This window comes from Geotrypetes seraphini, chromosome 11, assembly GCF_902459505.1.
Source record: "Geotrypetes seraphini chromosome 11, aGeoSer1.1, whole genome shotgun sequence".
Taxonomy (NCBI): Eukaryota; Metazoa; Chordata; class Amphibia; order Gymnophiona; family Dermophiidae; genus Geotrypetes; species Geotrypetes seraphini.
The window spans coordinates 2,363,450-2,388,886 of NC_047094.1; the positions used below are offsets into that span (position 1 = coordinate 2,363,450).

The 25,437-nt window shown below is 45.0% G+C and overlaps 1 protein-coding gene across 1 annotated transcript in view; it reads right to left on the reverse strand.

Annotated features, from left to right (window-relative positions):
- Positions 1 to 25,437, reverse strand: part of RBBP6 (RB binding protein 6, ubiquitin ligase) — a 219,240-nt gene that overhangs the window by 13,044 nt on the left and 180,759 nt on the right. Inside the window, exons 14-16 of the mRNA XM_033962792.1 lie at positions 20,409 to 20,771; positions 19,672 to 19,773; positions 17,297 to 19,006 (exon numbers count right to left, since the gene is read on the reverse strand). Of these exons, the coding sequence (XP_033818683.1) occupies positions 17,297 to 19,006; positions 19,672 to 19,773; positions 20,409 to 20,771 (2,175 nt within the window). The remainder of the gene's footprint in view (positions 1 to 17,296; positions 19,007 to 19,671; positions 19,774 to 20,408; positions 20,772 to 25,437) is intronic.

Consider the following 25,437-nt stretch of genomic DNA (forward strand, 5'->3'; position numbering starts at 1 on the left):
GTCTTCCTTTACTTTGTAATTTTTATCACTTTGTACATCGCTTAGAATTCGAATTAGGCGATTAATCAAATGCCATAATAAACTTGAAACTTTTGTCCTCTTCATTCTACAGAAACTGCCCTTATGAAAGTCTCCAATGAACTGCTCCTGGCAAAATCCAAAGGCCTCTACTCCATCCTCATCCTTATCTATCCACAGCTTTTGCAACGGTAAACCACCACCTACTCATTGATATGATGTCCTTGCTTGGATTTCAAGACTCTTATTGCATGGTTTTTTCTTTTTCCATCTAAATTTCTTCCCTTGGTACTCTAATTTCCTCCCATGGCTTTCAGTATCATCTCTATGCCGACAACTCGCAGATCTCTACACCTGAAATATCAACAGACATTCAGTCCCAGGTTTCAACCCGCTTGTCTGACATCACTACCTGGATGGCTCACTGCCATCTAAAATTAAACATGTCTAAGACTGAGCTCCTTATCTTTCCACCTAAACCTCTCTCTCTCCTCATCTCCCGTTCTCTATTTTTGTGTACTTCCTCATCTTTCCTGTTTTATCAGCTCACAACCTTGGGTTAATCTTTGACATCTCTCTCCAAAAATACAGAGGAGGCAAAGACTTACCAGAACCCTGAGGGAGAAGTAACGTACCACACTAAGGACACAGACCTGAGACCAAAGAGGAAGTTGAAGAAGGGAAATTCTGCTATCGTAGTGGGAGACTCAATCCTGAGAGAAGTGGACAGTCATTTGGCAGGAGGAAGAGAGGACCGGCTGGTGACATGTCTCCCAGGGGCAAGAACAAAGGACATCACTGATAGAATCGAGAGGATCCTGGATGGAGCTGAGACGGAAGAGACAGCGGTGATAATCCACGTTGGGACCAATGATGTCAACAGAAGACACTACAGCAGAACTGCACTAATTGACCAGTTCAGGATCCTGGGAAGGAAACTGAAGCTGAGGACACGGAAGATAGCTTTCTCAGAGATCCTGCCAGTATCGAGGGCGGATGCGAAGAGGCAGGCCGAGCTACAAGCAATAAACGCATGGCAGAGGAGATGGTGCGAAGAGGAAGGTTTCCACTTCATAAGGAACTGGACAACCTTCTGGGGAAAGAGCAAGCTCTACAGGAGGGCGGACTGCACCTGAGCGCAGCAGGGACGAGACTGCTGGCAAATAACGTCAAGAGAGAAATAGAGAAGGCTTTAAACTGAGGAGAAGGGGAAAGCCGACAGCTGACCTGATGTTGACGCTTCGGACAAGAGTATCCAATAAAGATACTGAATGTGAAAAATGCGGGGAAGAGGTCAAAGGCGAACTACAGGGGTCCAAGGACCAAGTGAAACCAGAGATCAAAAAGAAGAGGAAACAGCAGGAGCATGAAAAATGTTGGGAAGAACCTAAAAGCCAACTACAGGACAAAAAAGACGTACCACAGGGAGAGGAGGATCAAAGCGAATTTCAGGGGTTGGCAGCCCTTGAGGGGGACAGCAAGAGAAACAAATCACGAGAAAAAGCAGCAGGGGTAAAAAAGAATCGGGACTTAAATTGCCTATACGCCAATGCAAAGAGCCTAAGGACCAAAATGGGAGAACTGGAGATCATGGCCATAAGAGAGGACCTAGACATAATTGGAATCACAGAAACATGGTGGACAGAGGACAACAAATGGGACGTGGTACTGCCGGGGTACAAACTCTATAGGAGAGACAGGACTTGTAAGAAGGGAGGAGGAATAGCACTATATGTAAGGGACTCCATTCACTCGGTCAGGATGGATACGGCAGCAAAGTCGGAAGGACTGGAATCACTTTGGGCCAAATTAACAGGGAAAAATGGAGCTGACACAAAAGTGTGACTGTACTATCGCCCACCTGGAAAACCAGAAGCAAACCTCCATGACCTGAAAGCAGAATTGAGACGGGAGTGCAAAAGCGGAATTGTAATGGTGATGGGGGACTTCAACTACCCAGGGATTGACTGGAATATTGGTCACTCCAACTGCGCAAGGGAAGAGGAATTCCTAGAAGCTGTGAGGGACTGCTTCATGGAACAGCTAGTCAAGGGACCAACGTGAGAGGACGCCACTCTCGACCTAATCCTAAACGGATTAGGGGGACCTTCAAAGGAGGTGGAAGTAGTAGGACCTCTAGGCAACAGCGATCACAACATGATCCAGTATAAATTAGAAGTAGGGACCTCAAGGGTGAAGAGAACCACATCGACAGCACTCAACTTCAGGAAAGGGAACTCCGATGCTATGAGGAAAATGGTGAGAAAGAAACTCAGAAACAGCTCTAGAAAGATGGGGACTGTAGAGGAAGCATGGTCCCTTCTCAGGGACACGGTGCAAGAAGCACAAAACCTGTACATCCCCAGGTTTAGAAAGGGGTGCAAAAAAAAAAAATCAAACAAAAGACCCGGTATGGATAACAAAAGAAGTAAAGAAGGCGATAGGTGACAAGAAAGTGTCTTTCCGAACATGGAAAAAGGACCAAACTGAGGAAAACACCAAAAGGAATGTCACCGAGTGGTTAGAAATGCTAAGAGACAATACGAGGAGAGGCTTGCTGGGGAAGCAAGAAACTTCAAAGCGTTCTTCAGATACGTGAAAGGGAAACAACCAGCGAGGGAGGAGGTGGGTCCATTAGATGATGGAGACAGAAAGGGAGTGGTCAAAGAGGAAAAAGAGGTAGCCGATAGGCTAAACCGGTTCTTCTCGTCAGTCTTCACAAGTGAGGACACCTCCAATGTACCGGAACCCGAGGAGACCATAAGTGGGGATCAGGATGAAAAACTGGAGACCTTAGAGGTAAGCTATGAGGATGTCCTCCGACAGATAGACAGACTGAAAAGTGACAAATCACTGGGCCCGGACAGAATCCACCCAAGGGTACTAAAAGAACTGAGGACGGAAATAGCGGACACACTTCGACAAATCTGTAATCTATCCTTAAGCACTGGGAAGGTACCGGAGGACTGGAAGCTAGCGAATGTCACACCTATCTTTAAAAAGGGATCGAGAGGTGACCCTGGGAACTACAGGCTGGTGAGCTTGACTTCAGTTCTGGGCAAGATGATGGAAGAATTAATAAAGGATAGCATCTGTGAACACATAGAAAGAAATGGACAGCTAAAACCGAGCCAACACGGCTTCTGCAAGGGAAGATCATGCCAAACAAACCTACTGCACTTCTTTGAAGGGATAAACAGCCAGATGGACAAAGGGGAATCCATAGATATCATTTATCTCGACTTCCAAAAGGCCTTTGACAAGGTGTCCCATGAGCGGCTACTTAAGAAGCTGTGGAACCACGGGGTGGGAGGGGATGTACACAGATGGATCAGGCACTGGTTGGCCGGCAGAAAGCAAAGGGTTGGAGTGAAGGGCAAATACTCCAACTGGCAGAGAGTCATGAGCGATGTTCCGCGGGGGTCGGTGCTGGGACCACTGCTGTTCAATATATTTATCGACGACTTGGAAACGGGGACGAGGTGTGAAGTTATAAAATTTGCTGATGACACCAAACTCTGCAGCAGAGTTAGGAACACAGAGGAGTGCAAAGATCTGCAAAGGGACCTAAGCAAACTGGAAGAGTGGGCAAACAAATGGCAAATGTGCTTTAACATAGAAAAATGCAAGGTCATGCATATAGGGAAAAGAAACCCGAGGTTCAGCTACAAAATGGGGGGAATATTGCTGGGGGAGAGTAATCTTGAAAAGGACTTGGGTGTACTGGTGGACACAACAATGAAATCATCAGCGCAATGTGCAGCGGCCTCGAAGAAAGCTAACAGAATGCTGGGCATCATTAAGAAGGGAATTACAACCAGAATGAAGGAAGTCATCATGCCACTGTATTGTGCAATGGTGCGCCCGCATCTGGAGTACTGCGTCCAATATTGGTCGCCGTACCTCAAGAAAGACATGGCGATACTTGAGAAGGTCCAGAGAAGAGCTATGAAAATGATAATTGGTATGGAGGACTGTTCAAACACTGATAGGCTGGACAAGCTAGGGCTCTTCTCCCTGGAAAAGAGGAGGCTTAGGGGTGACATGATAGAAACTTTCAAGATCATGAAGGGCATGGAGAAGATAGACAAGGATAGATTCTTCAAACTACGGAGGACCATAAACACAAGAGGGCACTCGGAGAAACTGGAAGGGGACAAGTTTAGAACCAATGCCAGGAGGTTCTTCTTCACGCAGAGGGTTGTGGACACATGGAACACGCTCCCGGAGAAAGTGGTCGGGCAGAGTACGCTACGGGGATTCAAAGAAGGATTGGATGGATTCCTGAAGGATAGGAGGATTGAGGGATACAGAAAGGGGTAGATAAAAACAAGGTGGCTATAGGACTAAATCATGATAACCTGACAGGTCATGGACTTGATGGGCCGCCACGGGTGCGGACTGCTGGGCGCGATGGACCTTTGGTCTGACCCAGCGGAGGCAAATGCTTATGTTCTTATGTTCACATATCCAGACTGCCAAGACCTGTTGTTTCTTTCTCTACAATATCGCTAAAATCAGACCCTTCCTTTCTGAGCATACTGCCAAGTCCAACATTCATACCCTCAGCATCTCTCGCCTAGATTACTGCAACCTTCTTACAGGCCTTCTGCTAAACCACCTCTCTTCCCTTCAATCTGTTCAGAACTCTGCTGCATGCCTCATATTCCATCAATGTCGCTAAGCTCTCATGTCACTTCATTGGCTCTCTATCCATTTCCACATACAGCTCAAACTCCTCTTACTGAACCACAGTGTATTTGCTCTATAGCTCCTCAGTATTTCTCCCCCCACTCCCACGCCACTTATCAGATAAGTTTCTCTCATCTGTACCCTTCTCCAGTACAGACAACTCCAGACTCTGAACCTTTTACCTTGTTGCACTGCATGCCTGGAACAAACTGCCTGACTCGATATGTCAGGCTTCATCTCTGGCAGTCTTCAAATCCAGACTCAATTCCAAACTCCAGCCCACTTGCTAAACACCAGTATCTGTCTTCCAGTATCATTCCCTCTGTAATTCCCCCACCTGAGCACTGTGTATTGATGCACCTTCTTGTCCAGTTTGTCTTGACTAGATTGTAAGCTCTTTTGAACAGGGACTGTCTCTTCTATGTTTTGATGTACAACACTGCGTATGTCTAGTAGCATTATAAAAATGATTAGTAGTACAGTGGTGCCTCACACAACGAACTTAATTCGTTCCAGGAGCAAGTTTGTTATGCGAAAAGTTCGTTATGTGAAACGCGTTTTCCCATAACAATACATGTTAAAAAAAATAATTCGTTCTGTAGCATAAAATATGCTAAGATGACATAAAAAAGATAAATTTTTTGTTATTATTTTTATTTAGATACATCTAAAAACATAATTGTTTTTTAAAACAACACACATTTTTTAAATTTAAAGACAGACTAAGTAGAGTCTAATTTTACAGTGAGAGAGGGCAGAGTCTCAGCGGCAAAAACTGGGACTTAACTGTTCATTTTTTTTTCTAGCATCGGGGAAGCGGCGAGAGTAGCTCCGCCCCCCCCATCGCATCAGCAGTAGGCGCCGGGCCCCTGCGAGCCGACGGTCCGCCACTGCACAGGGAGCCAGGCGGAGAGAGGGCAGTTAAGCGCAGTGCCTGCGCGGAAGGATGCAGCTCGGGCGACTTCGTTGTGTGAAACGAAGTTCGTTGTAGGAAGCAAGACATGAAGTTCGTTATGCGCAGCGTTCGCTGTGCGAGGCGTTCGTTATGCGAGGCACCACTGTATTTTATTTATTTAAAACATTTATATCCTGCATATCCCAAAATCTATGCAGGTTACAAACATACATACATATGAATAAATAGACAAACAACCAAACATGTATACATTAACAAAAAAACATTCTCTTATAACTCCCTTAAAAGGAAAAATATCTATAAAACTGTATCTCCCCTATATACTACCAAATGCCTCCCAAAAATAATAAGCCTTCAAGCACTTACGAAAAGAGAACAGTAGAGGAATCTGATGAATCTGCTCAGGAAGTGCATTCCATAATCATGGACCTGTAACACTAAAAATTCACGCACGGATCGCCTTTACAATATCTTGTAAAGAAGGCACTACTAACAGGTGCTGAGATCCCAACCTCAACAAGCAAGAAGGTACATACGGGGCAATCAAAGTACCCACAGCTTTCGGCAAGTCCTAACAACACTAGGACTAGTATCTTGAACTAGATTCTCTAAGCTACTGGTAACTAATGCAACTTAGCAAGCAAAGACATGGCATGCTCTTTACAAGGAAGATCTCCAATCATTCTAGCTGCCACATTCTGTGCAACTTGCAATGCCCTCAATGCTTTTTCTGGAAGCCCACAAAAGAAAGCATTAAAATAGTCCAAGTGTGGTAACAGAAAACATTGCATCACCTGCTGGAAGTTGACTGGTGAAAGCAGTTTTCTCAAATTCAAAACCAGACGAATCTTAAAAAATTTTATCTTAACTACCAAGGCAATGCGACTTTGAAGCGTTAAGTTGAATCTAACAACACTCCTAGACTTATTGTTTATTCAAAGTATTTGATTAAACGCTTATCCAGCAGTACAAAACGTTGAACAAAATTTAAAAAATTACAGGAAGACAGACGTGTCTGCAATGTAAAACATATATATATTAAATTATTGGACAAACCAGGACTAAACAGACAAACTCAAATCTTTAAAACAATAGGAAAAAGGAGCGGAAATACAATTTTTATAGAAAGAATATATAAAAGGAAAATACAATAGGAGAAGGGAAAATAAAAAAGTGATTAAGAAATTAACAGCATGGGAATAAAAAACAGTTGAATTTGTTAAGGTTGGTAGATAACTCATTAGCAATTATATGCATCCTTAAACAGAAAACACTTTAAACTGCTCTTAAATTTCTGCAAGTTACATTCTGCTCTTAAATATAAAGAAAGAGAGTTCCAGGTCAAAGGGGCGGTTACTGAAAAAATAAGGGTGTGATGAGTGCCAATTATCTTCAGAGATGGGACATTGAGGGTATGCTGGGAGGCTGATCTTAAGGCTCTAGGGGGATCATAAGGGATCAAGAGTCTGTCCATAAATGCCAGGGCATTTGTTTGTAGAGTTTTAAAAGACAAGAGGGCGATTTTATATGTTATTCTGTGTAAAACAGGCAACCAATGTGCTTTTTGTAATAATGGAGTGACGTGTTCAAATTTATTTGAACCCAAAATAATTTTTATAGCCGTATTTTGAATGAGTTGGAGACGTTTTATATCTTTTAGATATACCTTTTAATCTCCTGTTGAATTGGGATCAATACCCCATTGTATTCAAAATGCATAGGGGCATCTAGAAATCTGGCTGAAGACAGCTACAATATTTTTGTTTTTGAAACATTCAATCAGAGAACATTATTTGTCATCCATGCCATGATTGAATCAAAATAGGACAATAACCAAAATCCTAGAATACCATCAGCAGGCATATCAAAAAGAAATCGTAATTGTAGTAGTAGTAGTACAGTGAAACGTACATGAGCTACTGACATGGCCATAGCTCAAACTCTATGTGCAGTGACAAAACATTCAAGCATCAGCCCAGCCCGAGCATAGCAAAAAGAGATACAGTCCATCAGCCATGAGATGGTTCTATTGGTAAAAGGAGCTTCAAATCTATTTGGATCAAATGATAAGAACAACTAACTAGAAGTTCTGTGAGGCTTGGTTCGATCCAAATAATAGGCAAGAGAACATTTGTAGTCTAATGTGTGGAATGCTGCTTCACACTAGGGTGAGAATGTGGCTTTGGAAAGAAGACAGAGAGAACTATTGACTGAGATGAAATTCCGAGACTACCTTTGGGAGGAACTTCGGATGAGTACGGAGAACAACTCCATCATGGTAAAAAATGTTGAGGAAGGTGGATCTGACACCAGTGCTTGCAGTTCACTAACTCTCTGAGTTGATGTAATGCAGATTAGGAATTCCACATGAGGTGTTTGAGAAACGAAGTTGCTGGTGGTTCAAAGGGAGGCTTCATCAGAGTGAAAAATATAACATTAAGGTTCCAAGCAACTGGAGGGGACTTGGGTGGTTTAGTATAAAAAAGGCCCTTCGTGAATCTGAACACTAAAAGATGTACAGAAAAAGGCCAATGAGGAGCTATAAGAATAACGGCAAGTTTTGATGCCTTGGTGTGTGACAGAGAAGGTCCCTGGAGAGATTGGCTGGAGATAACCACAACTAAAGGGACTGACAAAGTGTTGGCTAACTCGTACATGTTGAGACAGTCGAAGTGGCAGCTTGAGACCACTGGGTCAAGAGTGCCCACTGAGGTTCTCTGAGATGTAGACAGGCAAATAGAGTTACATGTACTGTAGATGCCACGTGGCCCAAGAGATGCATCATTTGGCGCACAGTGATATGTTGGAGATAGAACCCTCTGACAAATGTACATCAGAATATTGCGTTTCTGTTGTGGTAGAAAGGCATGAGCTTGAGTCAAGTCTAGAAATACTCCAATGAACTCTAGAGTTTGAGTGGGTTGTAGACAAGACTTCTCGAAATTGACTACAAAGCCAAGAAGTTCTAGGAGACATACTGTAGAATACATGGCATAGAGGGCTTGTTGAGGGGTGGAGGCATTGATTAACCAGTCGTCCAGATAAGGGAATACCTGAAAAGAGTAGGGTTGCAGCCACTACTATTAAGTATTTTGTGAAGACTCTGGGTGCTGAAGCCAGGCCAAAGGGAAGTACCTTATACTGGAAGTGGCATGCACCTGCTCAAAAGCACAGATATTTCCTGTGGGCTGGGATGATGGGAATATATATGTATGTGCTTCTTTGAGATCTAAAAAGCAGTCAGTTCTTCTCCAGGAGGGGTAGAAGAGTTCCCAAGGAGACCATTATGAATTTCTCCTTCACTAAGTATTTGATGAGAGCGCAGAGGTCTAGAATTGGACGAAGACCTCCAGGTTGTTTTTTTTAATCAGAAAATATTTGACCAAAAAGGTGGAGGAGTAGCTCTCTATGTAAAGATCAATATCCAAGCGACCGAAATGCAAGGGACCTGGGGAGAGGAAGAAGCAAAATGGATTGCTCTGAAAAGAGAAGATGGAACTTCTATCTACGTGGGTGTAGTCTACAGACCTCCGACTCAATCGCAGCAAATTGATAAGGATCTGATTGTGGATATCCAAAAGTTTGGAAGGAAAGAGGAGGTTCTGCTGTTGGGAGATTTCAACCTGCCGGATGCGGACTGGAATGTTCCGTCTGCGGAATCGGAAAGAAGTAGGGAGATTGTGGATGCCTTTCAAGAGGCTCTGCTCAGACAAATGGTGACGGAACCCACAAGGGAAAAAGCGATATTGGATCTGGTCCTCACAAATGGAGAGAGTATCTCTAATGTTCGATGGGTGCTCACCTGGGAAGTAGCGATCATCAAACGGTTTGGTTTGATATAACGGCTAAAGTGAAGAGCGGCCACAAGATATTTAAAGTCCTAGATTTCAAACGTACGGACCTTAATGCAATGGGAAAGTACCTGAAGAAAGAGCTGTTAGGATGGGAGGACATAAGAGAAGTGGAAAGACAGTGGTCTAAGCTGAAAGGAGCAATAAAAATGTCTACGGATCTTTATGTGAAGAAAATCAATAAAAACAAGAGAAAAAGGAAGCCGATATGGTTCTCCAACCTAGTGGCTGAGAAAATAAAGGCGAAAGAGTTGGCGTTCATGAAATATAAAAAAAACCCAAGAAGAGGAGAGCAGAAAAGACTACAGGGTGAAACTGAAAGAAGCCAAGAGAGAGATACGTCTGGCGAAAGCACAGGCGGAAGAACAAATGGCTAAAAATGTAAAAAAGGGAGACAAAAATTTTTTCAGATATATTAGTGAAAGGAGGAAGATGAAAAATGGAATTGCTAGGCTAAAAGATGCTGGGAACCAATATGTGGAGAGTGATGAGGAGAAAGCAAATGTGCTAAACAAATACTTCTGTTCTGTGTTCACAGAAGAAAATCCTGGAAAAGGACTGAGATTGTCTGGCAAAGTTACACGAGAAAATGGAGTAGATTCTGCGCCATTCACAGAGGAGGGTGTTTATGAGCAACTTGAAAAACTGAAGGTGGACAAAGCGATGGGACCAGACGGGATCCATCCCAGGATACTAAGGGAGCTCAGAGAGGTTCTGGCGAGTCCTATTAAAGACTTGTTCAACAAATCTCTGGAGACGGGAGTGATTCCTGGGGATTGGAGGAGAGCGGATGTGGTCCCTATTCATAAAAATGGTCACAGGGATGAAGCAGGAAACTACAGGCCGGTGAGCCTCACTTCAGTTGTTGGAAAATAATGGAAGTGTTGCTGAAAGAAAGGATAGTGTACTTTCTTGAATCTAATGGGTTACAGGATCCGAGGCAACATGGCTTTACAAAAGGTAAATCGTGCCAAACGAATCTGATTGAATTTTTTGATTGGGTGACCAGAGAGCTTGATCGAGGACATATGCTAGATGTAATTTACTTGGATTTCAGCAAAGCCTTTGATACAGTTCCTCATAGGAGGATGTTGAACAAACTTGAAGGGCTGAAGTTAGGACCTTAAGTGGTGAACTGAACATAAGAACATAAGCAGTGCCTCTACTGGGTCAGACCCGAGGTCCATCGTGCCCAGCAGTCCGCTCACGCGGCGGCCCAACAGGTCCAGGACCTGTGCAGAAGCCCTCTATCTAAACCTCTCTATCCCTTTTTCCAGCAGGAAATTGTCCAATCCTTTCTAGAACTCCAGTACCGTACTCTGTCCTATTACGTCTTCTGGAAGCGCATTCCAGGTGTCCACCACACGCTGGGTAAAGAAAAACTTCCTAGCATTCGTTCTGAATCTGTCTCCTTCCAACTTTTCCGAATGCCCTCTTGTTCTTTTATGTTTTGAAGAATCTGTCCCTCTCTACTCTCTCTATGCCCTTCATGATCTTGTAGGTCTCTATCATGTCTCCTCTGAGTCTCCGCTTTTCCAGGGAGAAGAGCCCCAGTCTCTCCAATCTTTCAGTGTATGAAAGGTTTTCCATGCTCTTAATCATTCGTGTCGCTCTCCTCTGGACCCTCTCAAGTATTGCCATATCCTTCTTAAGGTACGGTGACCAATACTGAACAAAGTACTCCAGATGCGGGCGCACCATTGCCCGATACAACGGCAGTATGACTTCTCTCGTTCTGATCGTGATACCCTTCTTAATAATACCCAACATTCTGTTTGCCTTCTTCGCGGCTGCTGCGCATTGTGCTGTTGACTTCGTTGTTGTGTCCAAATCTCTTTCAAGGCTACTTCTCTCTAACACTAATCCCCCCATTTGGTAGCTGAACATCGGTTTGTTCTCCCTAAATGCATGACCTTGCATTTCCCCACATTGAAGTCCATCTGTCATTTATTCGCCCACTCCTCCAGTTTGCTTAGGTCCCTTTGTAGGTCCTCACACTCTTCCGCATTTCTAACCCTTCTACAGAGTTTAGTGTCATCCGCAAATTTGATAACTTCACACTTCGTCCCCGTTTCCAGGTCATTGATAAATACATTTAACAGCAGCGGTCCGAGTACAGACCCCTGCAGAACCCCACTCGTGACCTTCCTCCAGCTCAAGTAATGACCCTTCACTCCAACCCTCTGCCTGCCAACCAGTGTTTGACCCATCTGCGCACGTAACCTTCCACCCCGTGGTTCCACAGCTTCCTAAGTAGCCGCTCATGGGGTACCTTGTCAAAGACCTTTTTGAAGTCGAGGTAAATGATGTCTACGGGTTCCCCTTTGTCCAACTGACTGTTTACCCCCTCAAAGAAGTGCAGTAGGTTTGTTTGGCACGATCTTCTCTTGCAGAAGCCATGTTGGCTCGCTTTCATCAGCCCATTTTTTTCAATGTGCTCACAGATGCTGTCCTTTATCAGTGCTTCTACCATCTTGCCCGCAACTGGGTCAGAAACTGGCTGTCGGACAGATGCCAGAGGGTGGTGGTTAATGGAAGTCGCTCGAAGGAAGGAAAGGTGAGTAGTGGAGTCCCTCAGGGTTCGGTGCTGGGGCCAATCCTGTTCAATATGTTTGTGAGTGACATTGCTGAAGGGTTAGAAGGAAAAGTGTGCCTTTTTGCAGATGATACCAAGATTTGTAAGAGTAGACACCGAAGAGGAAGTGGAAAATATGAAAAAGGATCTGCATAAGTTAGAGGAATGGTCTAATGCCTGGCAACTAAAATTCAATGCAAAGAAATGCAGAGTAATGCATTTGGGGATTAATAATAGGAAGGAACCGTATATGCTTGGAGGAGAGAAGCTGATATGCACGGACGGGGAGAGGGACCTTGGGTTGATAGTGTCCGAAGATCTAAAGGCGAAAAAACAGTGTGACAAGGCAGTGGCTGCTGCCAGAAGGATGCTGGGCTGTATAAAGAGAGGCGTAATCAGTAGAAGGAAGAAGGTGTTGATACCCCTGTACAGGTCATTGGTAAGGCCCCACTTGGAGTATTTTGTTCAGTTTTGGAGACCGTATCTGGCGAAGGATGTAAGAAGATTTGAGGCGGTCCAGAGGAGGGCGACGAAAATGATAGGAGGCTTGCGCCAGAAGACGTATGAGGAGAGACTGGAAGCCCTGAATATGTATACCCTAGAGGAAAGGAGAGACAGGGGAGATATGATTCAGACGTTGAAATACTTGAAGGGTATTAACGTATAACAAAATCTTTTCCAGAGAAAGGAAAATGGTAAAACCAGAGGACATAATTTGAGGTTGAGGGATGGTAGATTCAGGGGCAATGTTAGGAAATTCTAATTTACGGAGAGGTAGTGGATGCCTGGAAATCGCTCCCGAGAGAGGTGGTGGAGAGTAAAACTGTGACTGAGTTCAAAGAAGCGTGGGATGAACACAGAGGATTTAGAATCAGAAAATATTATTAAATATTGAACTAAGGCCAGTACTGCACGGTCTGTATCTGTATATGGCCGTTTGGTGGAGGATGGGCTGGGGAAGGCTTCAATGGCTGGGAGGGCTGGAGTAAGTCTTAACAGAGATTTTGGCAGTTGGAATCCAAGCACAGTACCGGGTAAAGCTTTGAATTCTTGCCCAGAAATAGCTAAGAAGAAAAAATTAAAAAATTTAAATTGATTCAGGTTGGGCAGACTTGATGGACCATTCGGGTCTTTATCTGCCGTCATCTACTTTCTTACCATATTTGGAATAGAACCTTCAACCCTTCTCCTGCAGAGGTACTTTCTCGATGACATTGAGTTAGAAGAGGGCTGAGAGTTCTTGATTAAGGAGAATAGTTGGGAGTTGAAAGACGACTCTTTTGAAGGATAGTTTGGAGGTAGTTTTCAGAGGTGGAGAGCATAACCTCATCTCATAACCTGTAGGATCTGGGTGTCTGATGTGATATGGGCCCAATGATGATAGAAGACCTCCAATTGAAAGAATCCAAGGAGACGGTTGTTGGATGCTCGCCAGCCTCTCTATGAGAAAGTCAAAATGACTGCTGGATTTTCTGCTGAGACTGAAGTTGGGTCTTTTGGGGCCTCTGCTGCCTAGACCGTCTCTGTGTTGGAGCCTTGGAGGAAGTGGATGGAATATACTTCTGTCTAGAACAGGGATGGGCAAACATTTTGACTCGTGGGTCACAATGGGTTCTTAAATTTGGCAGAGGAGCTGGACCAAGAGCATCTTTCTATCTATCCCATCCCCCTGTGCAGCAGAACCCTTGCCCAGCTTCTATCCTTCCTTCCTTCCCTCCCATCCCTTGTGCAGCTGAACCCTTGTCCAGCTTCCATCCTTCCCTCCCTCCCATTCCTTGTGCAGCTGAAGCCTTGCCGCTACCGGCCACGCAGCTGAACCCCTGTTGGCCCTCCATCCTTCCCTCCCATCCAAACCCCGCCGACCGTGAGCCCTACATACCTCCCTCCAGAGCAGCGTTGGGACGGCAGCAATCTAAACAGGCTGCTTTGCGGCCTTTCCTTATCAGGGCCTTCTGGGTTTTGGCCAGGTACTAGTGACCTGTATTGGCCACCAAGAGAATGGGCTACTGGGCTTGATGGATCATTGGTCTGACCCAGAGGATGGTGCTGGAGCTGCAGTGCAGCACTGAACCCTGTAGAGAATCCAGTTTCCTTGGAGCACAGAAATTTCGCAACATGGTGTCCTTCATTAAATTGTGAAATGGGAGCTTGAGACAATCTCTTGGAATTTGCTCATAATCCAACTCTGGGTTCAGATTCTGACTCAAGTTTGAATGTCAAATCTTGACCCATCTGTCATAAACTTGGTAAATGAGAGACTATCCAGTGATGATCTCCTTCTATATGGTGGAGGAGAAGGGTCTGAAGAGATCCTATATGACTCGTCAGCTGAGAGCTCCTGGCATCCAGAGGAAGTATCGAGATGGACTGTGTTGAGAATGATGCTTAGTCGAGGGTGTATACCAACTATAACATCAAGGAGAGTGACGAGAGGTATTTCTAGATCTTTTTTAGTGATGATCTGATATTGAAAAAGTACCTTGATATCTGGATGTTTTCCTCGATCTTGACTGATGTCAATAGGGGGTGCAAGACCTGGTCCTCGAGGCCCATATAGGTCGATACTTGGGCTGGGCTGATACTGGTTGCATCATTGCAGGGCTTTCAGCTGCTTGTGACTGTAGCTTGTTAGCCAATTCTCCTATTAAAATCTCTTTTATCTGCTCCTGCAGAGGTCACCAGTACCGCAGTGGTTGGTACAGTAGGTGCCAAAGGGTGTCTAGGCGTTAGTGACTTTGATGAGGCATGCCTTTGAGGAGACAATCTGTAAAGGAGGAGTGTGCCTCAGTGCACCAACACTTGGGAGTGCGTTCATGGTGCATGTTTATGCTTTTCAGCTTTTTTGATGAATGACCCTGATAGCAAGGATGCCAATGCCGAGTGAAGTGTTGAAGTCAGTACTGTCTTCGATGCCAGAGAAGTTTTATGCGTATCTGCATCAGAAGTTGCAGACATTCTCAGTGCCATCAATGCTCCTGAAGTCAATGGAAAAAGTTTGTTGAACTGGACCTGTTTTGACTTTATGATCTTTTTGAAGTGAAGAGCAATGCTTACAAGACAGTGGACAGTGAGCAGGACCAAAACACTGAAAACAATGTGGTCTTGCTGCACAGAGTGCACCACTTAATACCACTAGACGGCTTTGACATGGGGGGAGGGGGGAAACACTGCCGATGCATGATCGAAAGACTCAATGGTCCCTGGAGGTCAAGTAGATTGGTGACCAAAAATGATTTGACGCTCCTGGCCTGAAAACAGGCTGGATAGGGGCTGAAGTTCCATAAATAAAAAGTGGAAGAAATAAAATTATTTTGAAAAGGGAGCAAGAAATAAAAAATAAAGTAAAATACTGAAGAAAATAAACATGAGTTTGATGCACTTTGGATTAACTCCAAAGAACACAGCTTCTAAGCTCCCAAAATCCAACATCACATGTGCTGTATGGGCACATGTGTGGTATGGGCAATCTTGAGAAGTAAAAAAAATTTAAAGTGACAGTATTCTGCACCGTCTGTACTGGGCTCCATGGATGACATCACCCACATGTGAGAATATGCTGCCTGCTTGTCCTAAGAATAACTATATTTAGCTGAAAGATTCTGTATGAGTCACTGTATCACCTCCACACCGTTGTGGCTATGGGACATATGAAAACCTGGCCCTGTCTTGGATCCCACCAAGCACAGAAAAGCTGTCAATGGATTCACAGGTGGCATCATGGCTGCAAGATCTTCAGAAACGAAGGCAGTTTTGTGTGTCTGTCAAAGACATACATATTTGAGAAGACAATAGCTTTAGAAAAAATTGCTGCTGTTGTATGCTGACAACGGATTAGCAGCTCTGCAGAAAGAATACCTAAAGAAATTTTGTCTACATGGCCTATGAGCTGAAAATTAGACACTCAAATTCTGCTTCTCCTATTAAGACTCCCTCAAGGCCTACAACTACCTTGACTTTAGAAAACTGCTCAAAACTCACCTATTTCGAAACCAAGACCCTTAATGCCCCTTTAATAGCCCCCCCCCGTCTGATCTTCTCCCCTCCCCCTCCCCCTCCTCTCCTTGCTGTTCGTAACCCTACGATCATTTTGATATGTAACCTCTTGTAACTACTCCCTCCTTACTGTTTGCAACACTATGTTCAATTTGATATGTAACCACTTGTAATCTTTCTCTAACTAATGTGAACCGCCTAGAACTCTTCGGGGTATGGCGGTATACAAAAATAAAGTTATTATTATTATTATTTTGACCCTGAGCAAACCACTCTCCTTTCACTATTTTGGGTGTTTACTTAGATCATAAGCTATTTGAGTAAAGGACTTTTTGTACTTGATAAAAATGTTGCAAACAGCCTTGAACTAAGCATTGAATAGCAGTCTATAAATTAGAGGCCAACTATACCTGGCTATTTTGGTTGTGGCAGAAACAATCCGTAGCCAAAATCTGTGGCTCGGTTTTGGTCAAAACTGTAACTGAAACCAGTCTGGTCCTACTCCCCTCTTGGGCTGCCTATCACACTATACTCCTTCCCCTTTCCTTAAAGGCCCTTGTAAAGGCCCTAGTGGGCTGGTGATGTCTTCAGGGCAGGAGCATCCCCAGTTGCTCCTGCCCATTGGCTCTGCTGAACAAATGGCAGCCGTGACTTCCAACAGCAAATTCGCAAGACTGCCACGGGATGTCACAGCCGCCATTTTGGAAATGGGAAAGGCCTGAGCAGGACCAAGTCGCTGCTGCTCAGGTCATTCCCAATTCCAATAGCAGCCTTGAACTCTTACGACAGTCTTATGAGGCTGAGCAGGAAGTTGCGGCCATTTTTCAGCGCAGCTGATGGGGACAAGAGTAACTGGGGATGCTCCTGCCCCGAAGACATCACAAGACTAGGGCCTTTATAAGGTAGGCCCGAAGAGGAGTGTGTGGTTTTTTTCAGGGTGTGTGGAAGGAGGTTGCCTTCGACAGGGCTACAGTTTTGGGTTATCTCCAAAAATACACAGGCATTTTTGCCAGAACCCAAACCTGGATTTTGGGTTGGTTTTGGTGGCAAATCCAAATTTGGTCAGCCTCTACTATAAATACAAATTATTATATATGATTCCATGTGAATAAACTGACAAAAGCATGAAGCAACTACTTGGCTCGAATAATAGATCTGCAACTGTGCAATAAGACCTACTTTCAAGCACACAGAAGTAAAGCTGCAGACAGAGCCTGGCTGTCACTAGCCATGGAAGATTAGAATTCTCACCTGGTGTAATCTACCAGTGTAGAGCTGGATCCATCGGCTGCATGCACTTTCCGCCTCATTTTTCCTTTCCCTTTGTCTTGTTTCACTTTTGTGGCACTTGCTTCTGGTTTACCAGTTGCTACTTCTGTCATGGCTACACTTTCTCCGCTCACTATTTTTTTCCCCATCTCTCTATTCAGTTTGATTTTTTTTGCAGGGGCAGTGGCAGAGCTGTTCTTTTCATTTTCAAGGGACTTCTCTGATTTTATGCTATCAGACTCTGAATTTCCCTTTGGTAAGGCCTTCCCTGGTTCACCAGTTTCTGCTTTGAGAAGCTTCACTGCTGAATGTTCAGGATCCTCCAGGACTTTCTCCTCTTTTCTTTTCCTTTTCTCTGATTTGGGGTCAGTAGTCTTGCTTTTCTCAGTAGTCTTCTTTGACTTTTCTTCCTTGAGGGGTTTTTCAGCTTTCATTTCTTTCTTCACTTTTTCTTCTTTTGCTGGTTTGGAATCTTGCTCTTTTGTGGTTTTGAGATGAACTTTGCGAGGGACAGGTGCTACTTTATCTTCTTGTTTGATGTTTTCACCCTTCTGTGACTCCTCTTTTGCCTTTTTCAGAGGTGGCTCAGTACGTGGGGACTTTTCAGGATCAGCTTCAGACAGTTTCTCTTGAGCCACACGTGTAGATTTTGCAACATTCTCCTTCTTGAGGACACCTCCTTCTGTCTTGCGTTTAGTCTTGTCTGTTTTTGCTTTCAGTTTCTCTTTTTTCTCCTTTTCAGACATTGGTTTTAAAGAAACTGCTTCCGCTTCCATGGGCTCATCTCTTACAGGAGTGGCATCATCCTTATTCTGAGGCATGAGGACAGAGTCATTCTTATTCTCCTCCCCAGTCAAATCTCTCTGTTTCCTTGCATTTTCTAACGAGTCTGAACAGGGGAAGCTTTCACTTTCCTCACCCTTTCTTCTCTTTCTATGTTTTTTATGCTTGTTCCCTTTCCCATCCCCCACTGGATTCTCAGCATCTTTGTCTTTTGATTTGAGAGCATCTTTCACAGGGTGGCTCTCTCTGTTTGGAGGTTTTTCTTGGAAGTTTCCACCACCAAGATTGCGATTTCGGAGGGCTTGCCCACTGCTATATTCCTCTCGCCGACCCCGTACATAAGGGGAATTGTCTCGCCTGGTTGGAGGTGGGCCAAAACGGTCTGGAGAAAAGTTCTCTCTGCTCACTGGTGACCGTGGTCTGGGCTGGTTTCCTGAACCATAATTCTTGTAATACTCATACCACTCTCTGTATTTTTCCCAGTCTCTGAGGCGCTCCTTGTCATAAGGATCTCGAAACTCATTTGGTCTCCCAAAGTAAGCTTTCATTTCATAGGGTGGAGCCTCTCTGAACTGATTAAAGTACTCTCTCTCATTCTCCCCTGGGGGTACACTGCGTTTGTTTGGAGATGGAGCTCGATATAGTGGAGATCTGGAGCGTGAATGATATCTTCTGTAAGGAGGTGACCTTGATCTTGACCGGTGATAGCCATGGGACCGTGATCTTGAACGATAGTTTCGATTTTTCCCTCTGCCTTTTCTTGGATAAGGTGGTGATCTTGAATAGGAACGGGAGCGGGAGCGGCTGAAGGATCGAGAGTAAGAGCGTGAGCGTGAGGAGCCAGATCGTGATTTGGAGTAGGAATAGGAACTTTTAGAGTAAGTAGAGCCACTATATGGTGATTTGGATCTAAAAAGAAAAAAGGAAACCAAACAAAATTTCAAATAATTTTCTCCTGGGTTTTTAATGTCTGCTTAGGAATGCTCTGTATATACACTGTAAATCTTACTGGGCATCTCCCTGTCAGATTTTAACTGGAATGCCTGATTGCATAGGTGATGTCTAGCTGCTTCATTTGACATATGTCACTCTGCTGCAAAGCAAACAACATGTGCCAGGTTAATTGTAACTAGGACCTCGCACAAACAAGAACATCCTGGGCCAGCCCAAGAACTGTAACCCAAACATTAAGACAGGATGTGAAAACAGTATTTGGCAATACACTGCTTAAAAACCAGTATCTAAACATAAGTTAGCCAAAATGACCTTTCAGCTTACAATATGCCTATAGGTGATGAGTGGCCTAGTGATGGAGCTGTTGCCTCAGCACCCTGTGGTTACAGGGTCAAATCCCAGTGCTGCTCCTTATGACCCTGGGCAAGTCACTTAATCCTTCTTTATCCTGGCTACAAAATAAGTACCTGTGTATATATATATATGTAAACTGCTCTGAATGTGTAACCCACAAAAAGGCAGATTACAAGTCCCATTCCCATAATACAACTGTAACGATACTGGCATGATCTGAAATGCGTTTTAGTGTTTATTACAAAGCTGCAGTGTATGAGGATTACCTAGAAAAGGATCGCCGGCGTTCCTTCTGAATCTTTTTATATTCCATCAGTTCCTTGGCAAAGTCATTGGTAAACTCATCAAGCTTTGATTTCTTTTTTTCCCTGTGAATAGCAAATCAGACACAGATTAAAAACAGAAAAGTACTGTTGGGCTCATCCAGTTTGCTACAAGGCTCCAGGTAATGGCACTCTCTTTACTTCTTTCCTAATGAGGATGCCCCACTCTCCTAATTGTTGCTATTATTCTACCAGCCCTCCTGAGCCTCATGTCATACTGTTCCCGCCACACTATTTAAACATCTGAGGTATCTGGATGTTTAGCACATTCCTCCTTCTCTATTTTCTCTGGATTCTACTCATTTTGCTAGACCTCCTTTCACTCTATAATCCAGTTACAGACACAATATTCCAGTGAGCCCTCACTAATTCACTAATGACCTGTAGGGAGCCAACTTTTTTTTTTTACACACTTGTTAACAACCCCCATGTTTCCACTCTTAACATTCTTCTGGCTCAGATAAATGTCCCTTTGCACAGTTCTATAATGCCGAGATCATCGCATATGATTACCTGGAGCTCCCTGCTATCTGTGCTGTTAATTCCCTTGATAAGGATACATAAGGTAGAATTGGCAACTCTTTATCAGACCCACAGTGCAAACCCCGTCATAACCCAGAAGCAGTTTACTGTGTTCTCTTTCAGAAGCACTGTGATACAAGCCCTAATTAGAAACTCACTCTTCTTTGAGTCTGCGCTGCTCTCTGTAAAATTCTTCTCTGGAGAGAGGTGGTGCTTGTGCTGGTGCTGGGATGGTGTTTGAAATACCCGCCTGGGGTACAGCTGGGGAGACCCATGGTGTAGATATGTTAGCAGGAGCTGGAGGGTAGCCTGGAGGAGGTACATTGTATCCAGCAGGTGGTGGCTGACCTGGGGGAAACTGAGGAGGAAACTGAGGTGGAGGTACACCTGGAGGGAGTGGGAGACCATGGGGAGGTGGAGGGAATAATGGAGGAGGAGGTACATATACAGGTGCAGATGCTGGCAACACTGGGGCTTGAGTTCTTGGTGTACGCTCACTATGCTGACGCCCTCTGTTGGAACTAAGAAGAAAAAAGTTAAACTAGCAGATTCATGTTAACTGTGATCACATACAGGTACTGTAAAAGGGGCAACTTGTCCTCAAAGCAATCTTATGGTTACTTGGTTTGCAAAATCTTGAGGATCTTGGTATTTTCACTCTGCCTAGTCTAATGACTATCTATGGTGAACTTTCAGTCCGTCTGATGTCAAAGCATCAAACAGAAAATGGAAAGTTTCTTAAAGTCACTGCCATTTAAACATCTAAGTCAGGGCTAGTGGATACAGTTCATAGCTGCTTATGAATCAGGTGGAAAAACTCTGGTGGGTACCCAGAAGAAATAATGATTTATTAGGTCTACATTTTGAATAAAATTTTATACATATACTGTATGTTTATTAAGTAAACAAACTGTAAACAAATAATGATTAAAAGTATGTCATTTATTTTTTCCTCCTAACTACAGCTTCTTGTGACTGCTGCAGTGGGGGGGGGGGGAAGATGGCATACCTTTAATTGCACAATTAATCATGATTCCAAATTTTAATCCAAATGTAGATCTAAAAAAAAAAATTAAAGAATAAAAAGTAACGAAATAAGAAATACAAATTGAAAAATTACAAATTAAAGAATCTAAAACAGCTTGCACTGAGACATGGACTCGCCCTAAGGACACCACTTCAGCTGCTGCTCCCACATGAGTTACCACTTCTCCCATACACCATGCCCTACTGGTTGAGGCAGTAGTACTGGGCTTCTTCTCCCACCTTCTTGCAGATTTCAACTTTTTCTCCCACCCCAATTGCACCGCTTTTCTTCATCCACCTATTCACTCCTCTCTACCTGTTTGGATAGCAGTCTTTTATATCCCCACTCCCACCCCAAAGTCCCCTTCCTCACTCCTTCCTTGATTCATCTCCCTCTCTCCTTCTTGGAGATTTTAACATTCACACCGATGATCCCTCCAACACTTATGTCTCTAAGTTTCTTACCTTAATCTCCTCATTTGACTTCCAGCTATGCTCCACTACCCCTACTCACTGGCATGGCCACTATCTCAATCTTTTCTTCTCTAACTGCTCCATTTCACTGCTCCCCATATCTGACCATCATCTGATAACCTCAATCATGCCCAGTCATCACCAACAGGTTTCAAAATCTTCAAGTCCTCGATCCTTCCACACACTCCACCATTGTTTCACCTCACGTCGCCTCCACTACCCTGTTTCCCCGAATATATGACACTGTCTTACATTTTTAAAAACTCCAAAATATGCACAAGGTCTTATTTTCAGGGGGATGTCTTATTTTTCCATGAAGAATACAGTACACATTTATTGCTGAAAAAAAGACATTTATTACCTGTATATGGTACAGGTCATCACAAACCAGAAAAAACTGTATCACAAACCAGAAAAACATTTAAGGCCCTGATTCTCCAAAAGTGCGTCCCGATTTTAGGCAGCTGTAGACGTCCTACAGCTGTCTAATCAGCCAATCGGGATGCACGTTTTTTTTAAAAAAATGCTCCCCAGGCAGGCCGCCCGGGAGAGGCGTCCTATACTAAACGCCGATTCTGTAACCGGCGTCTTTAGAGAATCAGGTTAAATTAGACGTGGCCGCTATACTTATGGCAGCAAGGGATCTCCCTGCTGCAATATGTATAGCGGCCGCGGTTGTTGCGGCTGCCTGTCCCATCACTGACAGGAGAATGCCTAACTCCTCCTGTCGGAACCCCGAGCCCCCTCCCCCCCAAACTCGTAATCGCCGACAGGAGGATGCCCAACTCCTCCTGTCGGAACCCCGGAACCCCCTCCCCCCCAAACTCGTAATCGCCGACAGGAGGATGCCCAACTTCTCCTGTCGGAACCCCCTCCCCCCAAACTCGTAATCGCCGACAGGAGGATGCCCAACTCCTCCTGTCGGAACCCCGAAACCCCCTCCCCCCCAAACTCGTAATCACCGACAGGAGGATGCCCAACTCCTCCTGCCGGAAAGCCCAACGACCCCCCGCCCCAACTAATCTCCCTCCCCCAACTAACCTTTCAATGTTGGTCAGCTGGACGGGTCTTGCTGCCGTCCAGCCGACGGGTCTGCCTCGTGGAAATGAGACGGCACGCCCCTTCCCAGCCCATCCCCGCTAAATCTAAGGCCTGATTGGCCCAGGCTGTAGAAGCCTGGACCAATCAGGCCTTAGGCATAGCGGGTCCGCCCATCCCCACTAATCCTAAGGCCTGATTGGCCAAGGTGCCTAGCCTGGGCCAATCAGGCCTTAGATTTAGTGGGGATGGGCCGGGAAGGGGCGTGCCGTCTCATTTCCACGAGGGAGACCCGTCGGCTGGACGGCAGCAAGACCCGTCCAGCTGACCAACATTGAAAGGTTAGTTGGGGGAGGGAGATTAGTTGGGGCGGGGGGTTGTTGGGCTTTCCGGCAGGAGGAGTTGGGCATCCTCCTGTCGGCGATTACGAGTTTGGGGGGGAGGGGGTTCTGGGGTTCCGACAGAGGAATTGGGCATCCTCCTGTCGGCGATTATGAGTTTGGGGGGGAGGGGGTTCCGGGGTTCCTACAGGAGGAGTTGGGCATCCTCCTGTCGGCGATTACGAGTTTGGGGGGGAGGGGGCTCGGGGTTCCGACAGGAGGAGTTAGGCATTCTCCTGTCGGTGATGGGACAGGCGGCCGCAACAACTGCGGCCGCTATACATATTGCAGCAGGGAGATCCCTTGCTGCCATAAGTATAGCGGCCGCGTCTAATTTAACCCGATTCTCTAAAGATGCCGGTTACAGAATCGGCGTTTAGTATAGGACGCCTCTCCCGGGCGGCCTGCCTGGGGAGCATTTTTTTTTTAAGAAACGTGCATCTCGATTGGCTGATTAGACAGCTGTAGGACGTCTACAGCTGCCTAAAATCGGGACGCACTTTTGGAGAATCAGGGCCTCGGTGTACAGAGGCTGTTCCTGGGCTTGTTTTCCTGGACAGCGGAAGCAGGAAGTTGTGTGACCACGCATACGGTACTGTACCAGTACTCTGGATCGCCAAGACATGCTTGCCAAATAGTGCCTTATTTTCGGGGGGGGGAGGGCCTTATATTTCCCAGGTGGGGAAAAAAAGGGGGTGTCTTACTAAAGGAGGAGGTCCTATAATGGGGGAAACACGATATGTTATCCATGCCTGTCAATGAGGCTATCTCATTGTATAACTGTTCTCTCCTCTGCTCTGCACACCCTTGCTCCTTCTGTCAGGCGTACCAAATCTCGGCCTTGGCTTACTCCCAGTAACTGCTACTTAAGTACCTGTACCTGCTCTGCCAAGCGCCTCTGGCTTAAATCTTGCACATATGCTGACTTCCTACACTTTAAACTTATGCTGATTTCCTTTAATTCTGCACTTACACTGGTCAAGCAAGAATACTACATCCAGTTAACTAACTCCTTTTCTTCCAACCTCTGCCATTTCTTTACCACACTGGACTCCTTTCTCTCTCATCCAGACTATGGCTGAATACTTCCATGACAAGGTTCACAATATTGCCCTTGAATCCACTGCAAAATCATATCTTTCTCCCCTTTTCCCCATCCACTCTTCTGACCTTCACACTATCCCTTCTTCCTTTGCCCAAACTCAGGAGGAACCCGCAAATCCTCCCCATCCTGATCCACCTTCCCTTGCCCAGTCCCAACCTCTCGATCCTCCTTCAACTCCCACTGACTTTTCTTTCTTCTCTAAAATTACAAAGGAAGAAACTGCACAAATTCTGTCCTCAGCCAAGCCCACTATATGTCACTTTTGATCCTATTCCAACTCCTTTAACTTGACACCATCTCACATACTGTTATTCCTGCTGTCTTATCCTCAACCTATCCATTTCCACTGCAACTATTCCCAATGCCTTTAAACATTTGGTGGCTAAGCCACTTATCAAAAAACCCTCAATGGATCCCTCCAACTATCGCCCTTCTGTTCCTATCCAAGCTACCCGAGCATGCTGTCCTCTGTCGCTTCCTTGACTTCCTTTTCATCTCGCCCAACCATTGATCCTCTATTGAGACTGCCCTTACCAAAGTCTGCAGTGACCTGTTCCTGGCCAGATCCAAGGGCCTTTACTCAATCCTAATCCTTCTGGATCCGTCTGCTGCTTATGATACTTTTAACCACTGCTTACTCCTTGATACACTGTCCTCACTTGGATTCCATGAATCTGTCCTCTCTTGGTTTGCATCCTACCTCTCCCATCACATCTTCAGTGTATGCGCTGGTAGATCCTCCTCTGCTGCTATTCTGCTAGCAGTTGGTGTACCTCAGGGTTGTGTCTTAGGACCTCTTCCCTGCTTTCTCTACACCTCTTCCCTCTGTGCCTGGATTTCCTCCCATGGCTTCCAGTATCACCTATATGCTGATGATTCCCAGATCTACCACTCTATACCTGAGATTTCATCAAAAATCCAAGAAAAAAGTCTCAGCCTTTGTCTGACTTTGCTGCCTGAATGTTCCACTGCCACACGAAACTCAATATGTACAAAACTGAGCTGCTCCTCTTTCCTTCTAAGCCCTCTGCTCTGCTCCCTCCATTCTCTGTGTAAATAATAATGTTATCATTCCTGTCTCTTCTGCTCGTAACCTTGGAGTCATTTTCGACTCCAACCTGGTTTTAAGAAAGGTTTGGACAAGTTCCTGGAGCAAAAGTCCAT